Raw genomic sequence first — 18,239 nt, 5'->3', positions numbered from 1 at the left:
AGAGCGGCGGGACGGGCAGCGAGACCGGCCAATAGAGGAGCGAGGGGGGCGGGCCCAGCGAGGGCCCTTTACCTTCGGGGTAGGGACGGACTGAGATGGACTGGGACGGACTGGGACAAACTGGGCGAGCCCGGGATGTACTGGGGTACACCGGGCCACACTGGGCGAGCCCCACGTGGATACACTGGGACACAGTGTGGATCACTGCGACACAGTGTGGATCACTGGGATACACTAGGACACAGGGCAAGTTGAATCGCTGGCATACAGGGAACAGGCCCTGGGGACCCACTGGGACACACTGGGAATCACTGGGATACGCTGGGCAGTCCCATGGACACACTGGGACTCAGAGGGATAGGATACACTCAGCTTCTGGGGACACAACACTGACCTCAGTGACATGGAGCCCTGTGCCATCCCTGATCCCGCAGTGTCCCCTCCCAGTTTCTGCCAATCCCAAGGGGACTGGAGCCCACTCCCAACCCCTCCTCCAGCCCCTTTCTCCATTCCTAGGTGGCTGCATGTCCCCTCGGCCCCTCCCTGCAGCCAGCCATGTCCCCCCAGAGCAGAGCACAGTGTCATAAAAAACAACGTTTGCATGTCTTTATTTCGGGGCAGTGACAGTGTTGGCACCACTGCGGGTGCAAGGAGGCTGTGGGCACAGCCTGGCATCGCCCCATGGCACAGGGGTCCGTGGGATGGCACAGACAGGGATGACACAGCCCGGCTGTGGGGCTGGCATCCCCTCGGTGCTCCTGCACAGCTCCAACGCTGCCCACAGTGCTCCCAGGCCCACGGGGCTGCCTGGGCCGTGTGGCCCGGTGTCCCCGCTGTCACCACATGTGCCGGTAGGGAAAGGCCACCTCGATGCAGAGCACGGCCAGTGGTGTGGAGCAGTTGTGCCGGTGCCCGGCCAGCAGCCGGCCCTGGCCCAGGGGGGTGGCCATGCCCTCAGCCGTGCTAGAGCCACGCCAGCCCTGGCAGTCCCGGCGCCGGGCATGGCCCCCCCGCGCCGTGGAGCCGTGCCAGGCCAGCCGGTGGGGCCTGCGGGTGGGCACGGGGTCAGCGGGGCACCTCGGGGCACACCCAGCTCTTTGCTCCTGCGTTTGAGCAGGGAGGGACCCACCACAGCCCCCCCTACTCCCCTCCCACACCGGGGGAACCGTTCAGGACTCACCAGAGGGGATCCGTCAGGATGTTGCGCCCGTTGAAGGAGTAGATGGGACCCCGTGGGGTGGCTCCAGGTTGACCCTCGAAGAGGGAGCTCCAGGACTTGGCCAGCAGCTGCCCCTGTGAGCACAGGCCATGGTGCTGAGCCGGGGGCCAGGGGGGTGCCCTTGTCCCCACCACGTGTGGACAGTAACTTGCTCTCTGTTCCGGCAGCTCCCCAAAAGCACGGAGCACGGCCGGGGTGCAGCAGCCCCAGAGCAGGACTGGGCAGGGGTCCCACACCCACCACAGCTCACTGGGGGCTGGAGGGGCGGGTTGTCACTCGCAACCCCTCCCGGGGACGGGGGTACCTGCCTTCAGGTTGACGATGGGGAGGGTCCTGTCTGTCCTCTTGACGATGGACACCAGGTCCTGGGTGGGGGCCGACAGGAAGGCCCGGAAGGTGCCGTACAGCCCGGCCTCCTGGGACTGCCGGTAGCACTGCAGGTCGGCACCCCGGATCCCGCTCATGTCACCGGACAGGGGCACGTTGAGGGCGGCCAGGCGGAGCTGGGGGACAGTGGGGAGGTGTTGGGGCTCTGCTCCCTCCTTCCCAGGGGGCGGGAGGCTCCTGGGGGGGCTGACCAGGACTGGGGGGCCCCTGGGCACCTCTGCCCCTTCTCCCACCCCCGGGGTCAGGCATTCCTTACAGATGGGATCCGTGGGGTGATGGTGGTTGGTGGGATTTGGGGCAGCCCTTGTCCCTCCTCCTTCTGGACCTGGAATAACACAGCTCAGATCAGTCTGGGGACACCCATCCCTGTGCCATGGGTGGGTGGCACCCTCTCCAGACCAACATGACCCCATGCCAGGCTGGCACTGCCCTGTGGACATCCAGCCCACCCCCATGGCATGTCCCTCCCAGCACGGCTGGACCCTAAGTAGGGCTCACCAGCGAGTCCATTGGGGACTGCACAGGTGACACTGTGTTGGGACCTCTTGTCTGCACCCACTTTGCCTCCTGGATGGAGAGGAGAGGAGAGGAGAGGAGAGGAGAGGGGGATGAAGAGGGAGAGGACAGTCTCATGGTGTCTGTCCCCCCTGGCAGGCAGAGGAGGGCTCTATCCCACTACAGAGACATGAGCAGAGCCCACATCTGCTCACACGTCCCTCACCTGGTACCGTGGGGTGGAGGCAGAAGGGTCGTCACCAGCCAAGACCGACCGCGAATCCTCCAGCTGCTCAGTGACACGAGCAGAGGGACAGGTTAGGGGAAACCTGCTCCTTCCCAGGGGTCTGCTGCCCCAGTGCCAAATCCAACTCTGGATCCTGTGCCCCCAGCCCCTCGAGGGATCTCCACAGTACCAGGAGGCGGCTCCAGCCAGCGGGGGTCCGGAGGAAGGCGTTGCTCCCCTCCTGCACGTAGACCAGGCTCCCCTCGGGCACGGCACCGCTCGCCTTCACCATCAGCTCCTTGGACCTGAAGACCCTCGTCTGGCGCTGGGGGGATGCAGAGAGTCAGGGCCCTGCTGTGGGGTCTGGGGGAGCTGGGGGGGCTCACCCATGGCCGCAGCCAGGACACACCCGGGGATCAGTGCGGCAGTCCGATGGCTCCGTCTGACGGGTGTCGGCATCTGGAGAGCCCAGAGAAGGTGGGGGCTCACAAGGTGTCCCAGTGCAGGGCCCGGGTGCTCCCGTGGGAGCTGGCCCTGCAGGGACATGGGGGGAGTGGGTGAAAGCCAGCGGCAGTGCCAGGGACCGGTGCTGACATGGCCCCAACACCCAGGGAGGGAGGCAAGACTTCACAAAGGTGTTTTCAAGAGGCTGGAGCCCCTGGAACACCTGGGAAATGCCCTCACCTGCTGCCCAGCCTGGCTCTGGGGCCACCTGTGAAGGCAAATGGGGCCTGTTACTCCTGCTGGGCACAAGTACAGGGACACCCTTCCCAGTGCTTGGGGAGGGGACGGGGACTCTCAGGGACAGTGAGGCCATGGCTTACTGGCTGCTTGCAGGGGGGCTGGGCACGGACCGGGTACACCCTCTGGAAGCAAAGACAGGCAGGTTTGGGGGGGCCCTGGTGCTGTGCACACCCACATGTGTGTGTGCTCTGACACAGGAGTGTGCACACCCGCGCTGGGCCTTACGTTGAGGTAGAGGAGACCTGGTGGGCCAGGGGGGCCTGGGGGCCCGGGGGGGCCGGGGGGACCTCGAACACCCTGCAGGAGAGCAGTGTGGAGACTGGGCTGTTTTGGTGCTGCCTTTTGCAGGGCAGCTATAAGACACCCTGCTGCTGCCCCTCATCCTTCCCACTCCAGTTCCCTCCCAGGGCTTAACATCCCCAGGCTGGGGCAGTGCAGACCCCAGCCAGGCAGTGACTCTCACATGGGGGATGATCGCTCCATAAATCTCTGGTTCCTCTTTGCTGTCCTGCAGAGGCAGAGGGAAAAGACTGAGACTGATCTCCATCCTCCAACCCTCCATCCCTCCATTCTCCCCCTCTCCATCCTCCATTCCTCCACCCCAGCTGGGGCTATGGGCCCTGCGGGGTTGCTGGTGGGGTGATCCATGTCCCCAAGGCCGGGCTGGGGTCCCTCCCCCTGAGCACTCACCGTCTGGTACCCTCTGATGGACCCCCAGGAGCTGGGCTGGCTGCCGGTGCTGGGGAAGGGGAGGTGGCCTGGTTTGCACCCCTGTTCCTTGTAGCAGCACCCCTGGGTGAGGCAAAGAGAGAGGCAGGATTAGAGCCTGAGCTGGGTGCTGGGGACAGGGACTGCTGGGTGCGTGTGTGTGTGCACTGTGTGCTGGTACACGTATGCACACATGTGTGCCCGTGTGTGTTCTCATGTGCCTCGGGGAATGGTGTCACTCGCCCCCCACCCTGCACCTCAGCCCATTTGGGGTCTCTGGTGCTGCCTCTAGGATGAGGAAAAGGGTGCTGGGGGAGCAGAGGCAGCACAGGGGACTCAGGGATGCACACTCAGGTGTGGGGGTGGGGACACCCCCCAACCAGTTCCCCCCCTGCCACTGCTCGTGGCTACAAACCGGCTCTCCGGGGTCACCCTTTTCTCCCTGGAAGGAAAATGAGAGATCCTGTCAGCACCCGGCTCTGGGGGTCCCCTGGCCCCCCAGCCCCCCTCACCATGCTGTGCCTCATGCCCCAGGGTACCACCTACCCACTGCCAGTGCCCACTGCCCAGCTCACCCCCTGCCAGGACCCCTGCCCGCAGTGCCCACTGCCCAGCTCACCCCTGCCAGGACCCCTGCCTGCAGTGCCCACTGCCCAGCTCACCCCTGCCAGGACCCCTGCCCGCAGTGCCCACTGCCCAGCTCACCCCTGCCAGGACCCCTGCCCGCAGTGCCCACTGCCCAGCTCACCCCTGCCAGGACCCCTGCCCGCAGTGCCCACTGCCCAGCTCACCCCTGCCAGGACCCCTGCCTGCAGTGCCCACTGCCCAGCTCACCTTGGGGCCCGGTGCCCCGGCCAATCCACGGTGCCCTCCATGGCGCAAGTCACACTGCAAGGAGAGGACATTGGGATGAGTGTGGGGTGCCCCCAGCCCAGCACCTGCAGCCCAGGACCCCCTACTCACCCTGTAGTCCCCCGGTGGTCCTGGAGGCCCCATGGGACCGGGCATGCCTGGGGGCCCTGTCTCTCCGGTCCGACCAGGGCTTCCCGGCATACCTGGCAGTCCATATTCACCCTTCTCGCCCTATGGGCACACGGCACAAGGTGTTGAGCGTGGGGGCTGAGCCCAGTGTGCCCCCAGGCCCCACGGTGGCAGGGCTGGGGCTGCCCCAGAGCCCTCTGAGGGCTCAGTGCTGGGGGCTGCTCCCCCGGGGCAGGGCAAGGGCCCAGTGAGCCTGGATGCCCTGTCCCACCCCAGGGCCATGGATGGGCTGGGCTGGGACACCCTTACCTTCAGTCCTGGGAATCCTGGCTCCCCTCGGAGCCCTGGTTTGCCAGGGAGTGATGCAGGTCCTGTGGGACCGGGGGGTCCTTCGTGCCCTGGCACCCCGGGGGGGCCCTGAGGTCCTGGGAGCCCTGGTGCCCCTGGGGGTCCATCTGGCCCAGCCGAGCCTGGAGACCCTGGAGTTCCTTCAGCCCCGGGGAAACCGGGTGGTCCCACAGCCCCTGGAGGGCCGGGGGGTCCCGGCTTTCCCTCCCGCCCAGGGACCCCCGGGGGGCCATCATGGCCTGGGTAGCCTGGGGGTCCGGGCATGCCGGGCAGCCCGGGGGGGCCTGGGGGTCCCGGGTTTCCCACAGGGCTGGAGGGTCCCAGCTGCTCGTCAGGTTGGAGGGAGAGGAGAGAGAGCAGGGTCAGTGAACCGCCGTGTCCCATGCCCTGGCCCCCTCCCCTGGGCTGCTCACCCGCACGGCCGCGTGCCCCAGCCCTCCCTGTCCCCGCCGGTCCCGCCGGGAGCGACACCGCGGGCGGCACCGGCATCACCCGCCCGTGTCCCCGCCCCGGCGCTCACCTCGTTCTCCAATCCCTCGGGGAGGGTGGCAGGCGCGGGTGGGCTCCTGGCTCCCCAGGTGCCTGGGGGTCCCGGGGGTCCCGGGGGCCCCGGAGGACCCGGGGGCCCCCGAGGACCCTGATGACCTGGCTGTCCTGGGCTGCCAGACTTCCCTCTGTCCCCTGAGATTCCGGGCTGGCCTCTCTCTCCGGGGAACCCTCGGTCACCTTTCTCTCCCTGTTGAGGAAAGACAGACCCTGGCTCCGGCTCCTGGCACTTCCCTCCACTGGGGCTAACCAGGGGGACCTGCAGCCCCCCTGCCCGTGGCCACCTGAGTCACCCCCCAACTCAGACCCCAAAGCCACATTCCAAATCCTGAGCAAAAAGAGTTTTGCATAGACAAAAGAGCATCTTGCAGCGTGTCTCTGTGGACCCCCGCACACCCCTGCCCCTCCCTGGGAAGGACCACCCCACCTTTGGGCCGGGAGGGCCGGCACGGCCGGGAGGGCCAGGGCGCACGGGGCAGACACAGCCAGAGCCGTTGTGCACCTGGAGAGGGAGAGAGAGGTGGGCTGAGGGACCTGAACCTGACTGTTGGGTCCAACAGGGGTGCCCTGTGCCCACCCCTCACCTGGAGGGCAGGGTCCATCTCCGGAGCTGGGGGCACCCCCCGGGGCAGCCCCTTCGTTGTCGTCTGTGTGGAGGAGAGGAAGGGCTGAGTGTGAGACCCCCGAGCATCATCCCTGTCCCTCCCTGCCAGTCCCTCCCACATGCCAGGGTACCCATATCCCAGGCTGCCCCTCTCATCCCCCTGGGGACCAGGACCCCTCCACCACCTGGATCTGCAGGAACTCCTCTTCCACCGCGCTCCCCTCGAAGATCTCTGGGGTGGCCGTGGGTCGGTGCTGCTGGGGTGGACAGGGAGTGCTCAGTGTGGGGTTCGGGGGGCCCCGGGAGGCAGGTGGGACCCTCCCGCAGTCGTGGCTGCCTCCAGCCCAGGGTGGGGGCCCAGCCCCAGCACTGCTGTGGGGCTGTGCCATGTGGGGGACACCAGGAGCTGCTGTGGCTCCTTTCCAAGGGGAGTCACTCTCGGGGCCAGAGCAAGGCACAGTGCCCAGGCTGGTGTGTGCAGACAGGGCACGGATAAGGGGAAGGACATGGCAAGGTGCCCGGCAGCAGCTGGGGAGTTTTGGGAAGGCTATAGGAGCTGGAAGGGAGATGCTGCCCAGAGAAAGGCACCTGGCCTCGTGTGCGTGGTGGGGCATGGCCTGGTCCTTTTGCTGTTCCCCTGGCAAGGTGGTCCCGGCGCCTGGGGGCCTTCGCCAGAGGGGGTTTGCTCAGTAGCACCTTCCCCGTGGGTTCCATGCTGGTCTCTGCATCTGCAGGAGCAAAGAGGTGATGGGGCAAAAGGTGGAAAGGTTGGAGAGGGGCTGGGGTGGCACAGCACTCCCAGTTCCCAGCACCTGCCATGGCCACAGCAGTGCCATCAGCAGCCCCAGACCCCAGCACCCCACACCTCACCCTCCACCCTCCAAGTGCCCCCTCCATGCTGGGGTGCAGGAATTTGGGGTGCTGCCCCCATCGCACCCTGCCTACCTTCCTCTCCATCCAGGGTGGGGGTGGTGAGGCTGGTGCCAGGATCCGGGGTGGTGTCCTCCGAGCCCAGGTAAAACCACTGGGCCGTGGCAGGGCACAGGTGCCCGGCCAGCACCAGGAGGATGCAGAGGGTGCGGAGGAGGCCCCAGGCGCTGCCAGACCCCATGGCACTGCCTCTGGGCCTGGCTGCTGCCCAGGATGGGGGTCCTTGGCTCATCCCGCTCCCTGCTCCGTCTGTGCCCGCAGCCCCACACAGCGCCCGCAGTTATCACAGCGGCCCCTGACACGCCCCTTGCCCGCCCCGGCACCCACACCCCACGGAGCACATCCGGCGGGTGCTGAGCACCAGGGCTGGGGGCACAGGGCTGTCCCGTCACAGGCAGGGAGCTGGGCTGCACCAAGCACCAAACACCAGCGCTGAGCCCCCGCTGTGGCCACAGGGCTGTGGTTGGGGTGGGGGCAGCACGGCTGTGGGGGGCACCAGCCCAGTCCCGCTCCATCTCACAGGATGGTGCTGGGACAGGGACCTGGAGGAGCAGTGCCTGGGCAGAGGAGGGGACGCTGGCGCTGCCTCTGTCCGCAGACACAACAGCCTCCCCAACAGGCGGGCAGCACTGCCAAGGCCTGATAAGGTGCTGCAGCCTGAGCGGGGCCGGGCACCTGTTTGGGTTTGGTCCCTACTGGGACACCGAGTCAAGGCTGGTGCCTCTGCCCTGAGTCATGGCCACAGTGCCAGGCAGGGCAGGGGCTCAGAGCAGCACCATGTGACAATTCCTTATGGGGCCCCTGCTGGGGCTGAGAGGGGAGACGGGGGGCGGGGGAGAGTGGGGGACAGAGAACCTGCCTGTCCCTGTCCTGCCTGCCCTTAGCACTGTCCAGCTCACCTGCACAGGAGAGAGAAGGTTGTCCTGAGAGCACCTGTGGCAGTGCCACCAGTGCCACCCGTGCTGGCACTCAAGCCTCAAAATACCAGTTTGAGCATTAGATGTGCTCACCCGTGACACAAGTTGGGGGTTCTCAGCCTAGGTCCGGCATTCCAGGCGGCTCTGCTCCTCTTATCCCACCCACTACACTGAGCCCCACACCAGGGCCCCGCAGGGCCACCCCCGCCATGTCCAAGACCTCCCTGCAGTGCCCACGACCCCCTTGCCACACCCAGACGAGTTCCCCCGGCTGTCCCAAGCCCGGTGCTGGCTCAGATGCCCCAGGGCGCAGCTCGGGGGTCATCAGCTCGGGGACCTCCCCCCCGGGCACAGGGACCGCTCCCCGCCATCTCCCGGCCTCCCGCCGTGCCGCCCCCGGTGCTGCGGGGACTGGCGGGACCGGGGTCCCGGGGGGATGGCGGGGCTCCCTGGGGTCCTGCCCGCTCCCGCTTTTCCCGAGTAGCCACTAGGTGCCGGCAGCCTTCAACCTATCTCGGACTGTGCGGGGCGGGGGCCGCGGGGCCGCGAGTGCGGGAACCGGGGGCAGGTGGGCGCGGGGACACGGCGGGGCCGTCCCGTACAGACTGGGGCCGAACCGCCCGGGATGCTCCGTTGCCAGCAACGCTTTTGGTCCCGCCGGGGCCCCCCGCGTCCGGAGCCCACCTCGGGGTTCTTGCCCGCATCCCCCGCGGTGCAGCCCCGCACGATGTGTGTGTGTCCCCAGTTTATCCCGGCTGCTCTCGGGACCGAGCAGGGTGTCGGGGCGGCGGGTGGGCTGCGAAGAGGCGCGGGGCCGGGAGGGCTCCAGGCCGGCTCTCCGCTCTGCCCGGCGCCGGAGCCGCCCCGCCGGTGGCCCCGCTGCTGAAGCCGCCGCCGGTGCCGGTGCCGGTGCGGCCGCCGCCGGGGGGAGCGTCGCTGCCCGGTGGGTCCCCGGTGGCGGCGGGGGCGGCCCCGCCGGTGGCCCCGGTGGCGGCGGCGGGAGGTGTGGCCAGGGGCCGCATAAAGCCGCATAAAGCGGCCGCCGCCGCCCCGCGCCCGCCGCCAGCCGAGCGCCGCGGAGCGGGGCCGGAGCGGGGCCGCCATGCGCCCGGGGCCGGGGCTGCCGGCGCTGCCGGTGCTGCCGGTGGTGCTGGCGCTGCTGGCGGCGGCGGCGCGGCCGGGCGGCGGCGAGGAGGCGATCCAGTGCCCGCCGTGCTCGGAGGAGCGGCTGGCGCGGTGCAAGGCGCCGCAGGGCTGCGCGGAGCTGGTGCGGGAGCCGGGCTGCGGGTGCTGCGCGACCTGCGCGTTGCCCCGCGGCACCCCCTGCGGCGTGTACACCGCGCGCTGCGGAGCGGGGCTGCGCTGCTACCCGCCCCGCGGAGAGCCCCGGCCCCTCCGCACCCTCATGCACGGCCAGGGCATCTGCACCGACCTGGCCGACGTCGAGGCCATCCAGGAGAGCCTCCACCCCCCAGGTGAGGCGGCGGAGTGGCGGCCGTGGGTGGGTGCCCGGCGTGGGTACCCGGGGTGGGTGCCCGGGGGTCCTTTTCCCTGACAATGGTAGTGGCACAACCCCCTGTTGGCACCAGTTCGCTCCCTGATCACTCGACGAGAGCCGGGGCTGCAGGACGGGGCTCGACAAGGACCTTTCCACACTTAGAGGGAGCTTGTAAAAATGATGAAGAGTGACTTTTACATGGGTAGGTTGTTACAGGGCAAAGGGAAGGGTTTTACACTAAAAAGGGGATATTTAAATTAGATGATAGGAAGAAATTCTTCCCTGTGAGGGTGGAGAGGCACTGGCACAGGTTGCCCAGAGTATTTCTGGATGTCTCATCCCTGGATGTGTTCAAAGCCAGGCAGGACGGGGCTTGGAGCAACCTGGTCTAGTAGTTGGTCTTTAAAGTCTCTTCCAATGCAAACCATTCCATGACCCTAAGAGGCAGGATGGGACGGGACAGCCCAGGGATGGGAATGCAGGGAGCATGTCCCAGGGAGGGAGCAGAGCTGCAGGAGCCCTGGTACACGTGGCTGACGTTTGTACCATCCTTACCCACTGTGGACACAGCAGTGCCATGATCAAGTGGCACCACACGTGCTAGAGTGGGGAACCACTTGCTCTGCCCCCCTGGCCACAACGTGCCCCTGGACCGAGGGGCAGCCTGGAGTCCTGCAGACACCCGCGGCCCCTGGGGACACGTCCCAGCTGCTGGGGAAGCTCCTGTTGCACAGAGGCCCCTTCCCTGGGATGCTGCTGAGAGCTCTGCCTGCACTGCCGGGAGGAAACAGGAAAGAGGCCGCGGGGCACCTGCTTCCCTCGCAGGCAGGTCCGGCCGGGCGCTGAGCCGTGCTCTGCCGGGAGCTGTGTCTGTCCGGGCAGGACAGTGGGGTGCAGGCAGGGCTGGGCTGAAGGAGCTGCTTCCTGTACTTTCTGCCTATGACTGTCTGCCCCAGGACCCCCTTGCAGGTGTTGATTGTGGCCCCCTGCCATCCCCCTGGTGCTCAGGCAGGGTCTGGGGGCCGGGATTGGAGCCGACAGTGGGAGCCCAGCCCAGAGCTGTGCAGGTCGCACTGTGGGAATGGGGCCTCTCCTGGGGGATGAGTGTGGGGACCTGGTCCATCTGTGGGTCTGGATGCCATGCTCCCCCTTTCATATCCTGTAGGCTGTGACCAGGACCATGTCTCCTGAAGCTGGGGAGCAGCATCCCACTACGGGGTGATCCATGAGTTCTCCTGGCCCTAGGTCCCCACACAGAGTGACCTGGAGCTCCCTGTGGGGCAGAAGGGACTAGAGCAGTGTCTGTCCCTATCCACCGTGAGGGCTGGATCCCAGCTCCATTCCCTCCTTGCATGGCTGGTCCGTGGCAGCTCTACCAGTATCCCCAGCGTGAGAAGTGCCCTTTGTGGATGGGCCCCTCCAACTGCCCCCCTGCAGGGACAGGAGCTCTCCCAGAGTGCTTGGCATGGGGTCCATTGCAGAGCCCCCCTGCCCTGCCTGTCTGTCCTCATCCCACATCCTGCAGGAGCTGTCTGGGCTCCCTGGCCCGGGGCTGCGCCACGCTGCCAAGCCCTGTTGGTTTTGGCTGTGCCCCGTGTAATGCAACATTTTTTCCCAGAGCCTTTAGGAAACAGACTTGCATTTTTTCCCTTCCTTCCCGCGGTGTTTTGGCCTGGCTGGGGATGGGTGGGTGGCCGTGGGAGCCGGGTCACCCACCGGGCACCGTGATGGCCGGTGGTGTCACAGGTGGCAGGATGGGCAAGAGGGCACTGGGAACCCCCGTGTCCAGGACAGCCTGGTGGGATGTGGGCAGGACACCCACAGCACATTGCTCGGTCTGGTGGGACATCCAGCTGTGGGTCTCTGACCCACTCCAGTGGCCCAGAACCAGTGGGAGAGTGGGGCTGGGGGCTGCAGGCTCCATCACTCCCGCACGGTGAGGGCACCCTGGCCTCTGATGGATCAGCAGAAGGGAATTAAATGCCTACTTGGGGGCAGGGCCATAGGGAGCAGGTGCCCCCGGCTGTGGCTGTGGCCCCGGGGCTGAGCGGGTGCCGGGGAGCGTTCCCGGCGGCCGGGAAGCGGTTAATGCACGGCTCATACAGTAAACACTTTGTCTGGGGGCTCTGTCCGGGGGGCTCCGCATTCCAGGGAAGAGGCTGGGATCGGGGGGCTGGGCTGAGGCTGGGCTTTCCGAAGGGTTGGACATGGCTCCCGGCTCCAGCAGCAGCAAGGAGCCTCTCTGCTCACCCAGGACCCGCAGCACGCAGGGGACGGGACTCTCAGGAAGCAAGGGAGCGGGTGGCTGCCCTCCTGACCCTCTCCCGTGGTTGTGGGTCTGGGCACCTCGTGTCGGGCCCTGTCCCTGCCTCCCTCTCCCAGCCCTTGCCAGCTTCTGTCTGGCTCCAGGACCCCACTCCTCAGCCAGAGCCCTGTGCCAGGGCCAGCTCCAGGAGGTCCCAGCCATGGCTTTCCGGCACAGCCGCTGGCTGGTGGTGACTGAGCCTGTGTGTGGCAGCCAGGAGGAGGTGAGGACATATTCCCCAGCACACATGACGAGTGATTTAATGCTGGGTAAATGCTTCTGTCTGGGAAAACCTGACCCCATGGGAGCTGTGTTCATCCCGTGTGGTCTCTGCAAGCTGGGACAAATCCTGTTTCCTTCCTGCGTGCTGTGACCAGGAGGGACAGCGGTGGCTGAGCCCTGGCTGGACAGCACACGGGTAGGGAGGGCAGGCTGGAGTTAGGCAGGTGAGGCTGTTGCCATGTCCCACCTGTTCCCTGGGGTGGAGGTTCCTCCATGCTCTGGTTTCTCCAGGTTGAGTGCTGCTCCTGGCAAGGAATCATCTGTGGGGAATCATCATCTGCATTTGAATCCCTCACTCCCTCTCCTGCATCCCAATCTCTCTTCCACGAGGCCCACATTGGACACTGAGGCAGGAGGTGCCCAGGGGGCAGTAGGTGCCTGGTGCCCCTGGCACCCCCATACCTGGCTCCCTGCACTCTGCCAGGACCAGTGCTTGGCAAGACAAGTACAGCCCTCCCTGTGCCAGTGCCTGCCAAGTCCAGCACTCCGGGAGCCAAAAGCCAGCGCTGCCATGGCCCTGCCAGGACCACCCGCAGGTGACACTGGGGGTGCTGGACAGGGACGTGGAGGGTGCTGGGGTCACCATGGCTCATGTGCCATGTCGGCCACAGACACGTGGATGTGCCCCTTCTGTCCCTTGAGGCACGTGGGATCCTTCACAGGGGACTGGTGGCACAGAAGGGAAGTGGGGCTGGAGCTCTGACACTTGTACCTCCCCAGGGACACACACACACAGTCCCGGGATTTCTTTGGCTGCCCCGGGCTCTGCTCCCACAGGATCCGCGCGGTGGAGCCGGAGCCCTTCACCACTCCCTCGGGCTCAGTGCTGTGAATCACAAGTTCGGCACGTGACCAACCTCATTTGCGGCTCCTGTTAATTGAAGGCGACGCTGAATGGCTCGTTTGTGTCCCCCGTCCACGGGCCGGGCAGGAATCCTCCTCCTGCCGGGATGGGTGGCAGGTCTGTGTGGCCAGCGATGGTAGCACCCTTTCCCATCCTCTTGGCACCCACTTCCATCCCAAACTGAGCAGACTCATATCTGAGTGCTAAAACACTTGGTCAAGCAGGGCCCCCCCTGCCCTCCCTCCCTCCCTCCAGGGTGGTGGTGGCCATGCATGAGGTGGCAGGTTGGGCTGCACCAGGGCAGGGTAGTGGGTGGCAGCTCCGGGTTCCACACACGTTGCTTTTCCCGTGTCTTTTTGCTGAGTGTGAGGACTTTTCTGGTCCCAGGCAGGCAAGAGGTTCCCTGAGCTGCCGTGTGTCACTTAGCAAGGGACAGTCACCCCAAGGACAGCAGAGATCCCTGTGGCAGGGAGGGATGCTGGAGCATGCGAGCCGGGGACTGCGGGTCCCGAGCTCTGGCAGGAGCCGTCTCACAGCCTGGAGGCACCGGATTTTCATGTGACCTTATGAAAATGTTATTGGCATCTGGTTTTATTTAAGCCGGGAGATTTGATGCTCTGGAGGCGTCTGGCGGGGGAAGGAGGGGGGTTTGGCTGTGCTGGGATCGGTGAGGGCTTCCCCTGCGGGGGCAGAGCAGGCAGTGCCGGTGCCTCCCTGTCCTGCCTTTCCACGGCGGGAGAGAAGAGTGTGGAGGTGCAAGGAATTCAGCACAGTGGTCCCCACCGGTGCCAAATCTTCTGCCCAGCTCTTCCTTGTGTGTCCCCATGGAAATGCAGAGGAAGGAAGGAACATCCCTGCCTGAGCCCCCGCGCCCCCGGCCGGGCGCTGCCACCAGCATTGCACCACAGCCCCGTGGCTGGTGCCATCAGAGCTGGCGCTGGCACTGCTCTGTGCAGGGTCCTTTGGGTCTCTTTGGGTTCGTGTTTCAAATTTCAAGGGCATGAGCCATTTCCTGGAAAAAGTGGACAGATTAAGCAAAAAGCAAATAACACCCACGAGGGAGGGGGCTTTGGTTGGGGCTTTGCTGTGGACTTTAACCAGGCCCCCAGGAGCTGGGCCAGGAGCCCTGAGCTGCAGGAGCCATGGCATGAGGTGCCAAAGGGAGACCAGAGCACGGATCCTGGGAGGATGTGGTGGGCAGCAGGCTGTGGCTCTGACCCCACTGCCAGCCTGTGGGAAGGGCCAGTGCTGGCCATCACCTGGCAGCCCCTGTCCTGGTGCTGTGAGCCCCTGGGTGCCACCTCTGATGGTGACTCCTCCCTGCCTGGTTTGGGAAGGTTTTCCCTGCTGCCAGTTGCAATACTGACTCGTTTAAGCCCAACCCCAGGATAACCTCGGGCAGGGAGCCCTGGCTGCTTCCCTGGACAGCCCAGATGGGCTGGGGGACAAAACTCTGCTTGGGCTGTGCTTGACACAGCTCTGAGCACAGGTGGGGCTCAGCTCCTGGGGTGTCTTCCCTGCACAGAGTGTAAACGGGCCCCAGGTTGGAGGAACCGGCAGCTTTCTGAAAGTTAAGTCACGCCGAGCACTCGTCTCATGACGCTCCGTCCAGCTGCCAACATCTGGGCCGGCAGCTTGGCTGCGCTCCTGGCGCAGGCGGGGATGCCAAGCGCCGCCTTTCGGGATCAGCCCCGTGGGAGATTAACTTTCTTATTCCAGGAATTTCTTCTTTCATGTCTTGGCGGGGGCCGTGCCCCGCGGCAGAGCGCGGCTCCACTCCCGGCCGCGGCGCCCGGTAACGCCCCGGGCCTGGCGGGGGCTCAGCACCACCCCAGTGCCCCATTCCCGCTGCAGCTCCTCAAAGGCAGCTTTTTGGGGCTACGGGGGGCTTCCTGTGGCCCCCTGGCTGTGTGTCCCAGGGTCACCTTCCAGCCCCACGGCTCCAGTGCTGTGGGCGAGCACCCGGTGCCTGGTGGCACGTGTCTGGCAGGGACACAGCCAGACCCAGCACATTGGAACCACTGCCCAGCACTCACAGTGTGCATTTGCAACCCTACAATAACAGACACATGGCAATAAGTTGTTAATCATGGCTAATGAGTTGGAAAAACTCCCAGGAGTCTTTCCCAGTGCTGCAGGGAGCTCAGACTTGTGCAGCTGCAGGGGCAGAAGGGGACCCACGGCCCAGAGGGACACCTCTGGGGACTGGAGAGGGTGATGTGGGGTCTGGCAGCATCAACTGCTTGTTGTTGCTGAGGGTGCCAGTGGCACTGAGCCCCCTCGGTCTGTCTTCCTGCAGAGAAGGAGGAGATCGACCACCCCAACAACAGCTTCAGCCCCTGCAGCATCCATGACCGCAAGTGCTTGCAGAAGCAGCAGGCGAAGAGGGTCAACAACGGCAACAAGATGCGCAGCAGCGGGAGCCCTCACCACCGCGAGGACACGCGGCCCATAGTGAGCACGGGCAGGGCTGGGGAGGGCAGGGTGGAGAGGGATCCCGGGGTGCTGGGGCGGGGGCACATGCCAGCCCCGCAGCCGGCTCAGCCCCTCCTTCCCACAGGCACAGGGCTCGTGCCAGAGCGAGCTGCACCGGGCGCTGGAGCGGCTGGCGGCCTCACAGACCCGCACCCACGAGGACCTGTACGTCATCCCCATCCCCAACTGCGACCGCAACGGCAACTTCCACCCCAAGCAGGTAGGACGGGCTCTCACCCACTGCGGGGGCACTGTGTGGGACAGGGTGAGGCTGGGAGGGGGAAATGGGTGGATGGGACAGTGACAGGGCATGGCAGAGCCCACCCGGCCTGAGGTGTCCCTCCCTGAACCTGTCCCCGCAGTGTCACCCGGCGCTGGACGGGCAGCGCGGCAAGTGCTGGTGCGTGGACCGCAAGACTGGGGTGAAGCTGCCGGGCTTCCTGGAGCTGAAGGGGGACTTGGACTGTCACCAGCTGGCGGACAGCATGTGAGCGTGACCCCGCGCCGAGCGGCTGCCAGGGACAGGAGGAGAGGGGCCGTGAGCGCCGAGCGGGGCCCTGGTGCCGGGGCACCCCGGGGTGCACTCTGGACTGTGCTGCTCTGTGCCACGGGCTGCCCACGACCTGCGCCATGACCACTACCCACCACTGCTGGGGATCCTGGCACGTGCCAGCGGCCCCTCCATCCCACAGGGACACAGCTTGGACCGTGCTGCCCCGGGGGCTGGTGTCGGCCTGCCCCGGTGGGGAGCACCCTCGACGCTGCTGCCGGTGCCCCGTGGTGCTCCCCCGGTTTTCACCCCGGCTCCTTGGGCAGCCCCTGACACCGTGGGGTGCTGTGGCAGGCCATGCATGCCAGACCTCTGCATGGGCAGCAGGAGAAGTGCCTCATCCTGCCCCTCCTGGCAGCGAGAGGCTGCCTAGGCAAGGACCGGGGGGCATGGAGAGACCCCCCCACTGTTGCCCGCCCTCCCTGCCTGCATCTTGCCCAAAGTGTGTGTGTGTGATGGGCAGCGCAGCCACACAGAGCAATAAGAGACCTTCCCCTCCCTGCTGCAGCCCCTCATCCCCACAGCCCATCCCCATCCTGCTCCCTGTGCAGGGACATAGCCCCCAACCCATCCTGCCTCCCCCTGTCCCATCCCTGGGGCGAGGATGGTCCTCACAGGCATTGAGTCCGAGGGGAGGATGGGGGGGACAAGGGAGGTCCAGGAAATGCATCCCAGCAGGAAGAGCTTCTGGTCTGAGTTTTTAGTTTCTTCCCCAAATTTTTTTTTTATCATTTAAAAAATGCCATTGGTGGGATCTTAAAAGTGACCACATGGCCCCAAGGCTGGAATTCTCCAACCCCAGGGACCAGGGGACTGTGGCAGTAGCTCCTGTCTTCTCTGCTTGGCCAACATGACAAAACCAGGAAGGGTTCTGGAATGTCTCCATGATGGGATCTGCAGATTTCACCAGCACAAAGTTCTCAGCTGAGAAATTGCCACTGGTTTTGTAGCTATTCTTTTTTCTTCTCTTTTCTTTAAGCTGGGCTGGAAATTTTTCATGTAAAAATGCCGTGGCAAGTGTGCCAAAGATGGAGGGGACTTTCCTGATCCTCTCCTGACCTACCCCAGCTCCATGGCCTCAGTGGAAGCTTTTGGTTTTCCATGTAGATTTGCCCTGGCCAAGGCCCCCTGATGGGAACAAAATGTTTCAGTTTTAGTGAAACGTTCTGCCCTCCTGACCCCCTCCCTGCCTGCCCCTGTGCCCTGCCAAATCCCTGCCTGTCCTGGCACTGCCCCGGATCCCTGCCCCTGTGCCCTGCCAGATCCCTGCCTGCCCTGGCAACCCCCAGATGCCCTGGTTGTCCCTGTGCCCTGCTGGATCTCTTCTTGCCCTGGCACCCCCTGGATCCCTGCCTGCCCTGGCTGCCTGTGGCCCTGCTCACACACAACTTCTAAACGGAGTCAATTTGCCAGGACAGTCCTCAGTGGGGAGGGGGGGGTCCCTGCCCCTCTTCTCTCCCAGTCCCCCCAGTGCCACTGTGCCAAGGATGGGTTTCCCAGGCTGCAGGAGGTGCTGCTGGGGACCATGGCCAGTCATGGTGCCAATCCCATGGTAGGGCACAGGGTGTGGTGGCAGTGCCAGCCCAGTGGTCTTGACCACTTGGCCCCTCCCTGCCCACACCAGGGCAGATCCAGCAGAGCCTTTCCCAGTTCGGGGGTTCCTGGGAATGCCAGTGCACCAAGGCACATTCTGTGTCCTGCTTGGAGGGCTCCAGTGTTTCGCAGTGTCTCTCCCGTAGTTTAGGGCTGTATTTACACACGACCATGTACCAGTGTCCCCCATCCCCAGTGTGTCCCCCTGTGCCCAAGGGGTCCCTGTCCGTCCCTCCTGGGCCAAGCCCGTCCCGTTGGACTCCCGTGTAGCACCGACCCTTTTACAGTACACTTGAACCTTTGTATCCTCAAAAAGAAAAAAAGGTAATTACTATATTTAATTTCCTGTTATCTGATGTTTTTCTATTGAGTGTGTTTTATTTTTTATGGCTTTAAATAATGGGAGGGGGGGAGGAGTGAGGGGTCTGTGGGATCCCACCGGTGTGGGGACAGGCTCCTTTTGCCACCCCTGCCCAAGGACCTGCTCTCCTGGTCCTGTGCTGGGGTTCAGCAGCCCTGGAAACCCAGGTGCCCTGAAGCCTCTGGAAGAGCTTCACGAGCAGAGAAGCAAATGATTTCTTGCCTCC

At 65.3% G+C, this 18,239-nt stretch overlaps 2 protein-coding genes across 2 annotated transcripts; one reads left to right on the top strand and one right to left on the bottom strand.

Annotated features, from left to right (window-relative positions):
- Window positions 1–836: 836 nt before the first annotated feature.
- On the bottom strand, window positions 837–8,743 carry LOC127474213 (collagen alpha-1(XVIII) chain-like). Its single transcript, XM_051794731.1, has 21 exons — window positions 7,204–8,743; window positions 6,847–6,986; window positions 6,444–6,515; window positions 6,239–6,301; window positions 6,082–6,156; window positions 5,629–5,844; window positions 5,070–5,432; window positions 4,743–4,862; window positions 4,614–4,667; window positions 4,195–4,221; window positions 3,762–3,863; window positions 3,535–3,579; window positions 3,297–3,368; window positions 2,737–2,916; window positions 2,518–2,652; window positions 2,328–2,390; window positions 2,105–2,173; window positions 1,863–1,931; window positions 1,528–1,722; window positions 1,181–1,293; window positions 837–1,047 (listed from the first exon to the last, which is right to left on the bottom strand). The coding sequence occupies exons 1-21, from the start codon at window positions 7,418–7,420 to the stop codon at window positions 837–839; spliced, it is 2,601 nt and encodes an 866-aa protein (XP_051650691.1). The 5' UTR covers window positions 7,421–8,743.
- A 438-nt stretch (window positions 8,744–9,181) lies between these two features.
- Window positions 9,182–18,003, top strand: IGFBP4 (insulin like growth factor binding protein 4). Its single transcript, XM_051794690.1, has 4 exons — window positions 9,182–9,580; window positions 15,334–15,488; window positions 15,595–15,729; window positions 15,872–18,003. Exons 1-4 carry the CDS (start codon window positions 9,208–9,210, stop codon window positions 15,998–16,000), a joined length of 792 nt encoding a protein of 263 aa, XP_051650650.1. The 5' UTR covers window positions 9,182–9,207; the 3' UTR covers window positions 16,001–18,003.
- The last annotated feature ends 236 nt before the right edge of the window (window positions 18,004–18,239 follow it).

The sequence above is a fragment of the Manacus candei genome, unplaced genomic scaffold (assembly GCF_025592945.1).
Source record: "Manacus candei isolate 608988 ecotype Guabito, Panama unplaced genomic scaffold, ASM2559294v1 h1tg000040l, whole genome shotgun sequence".
Classification (NCBI taxonomy): Eukaryota; Metazoa; Chordata; class Aves; order Passeriformes; family Pipridae; genus Manacus; species Manacus candei.
Note: the sequence above shows the minus strand (reverse complement) of the source record. Positions and strands in the feature narration are given on the sequence as shown.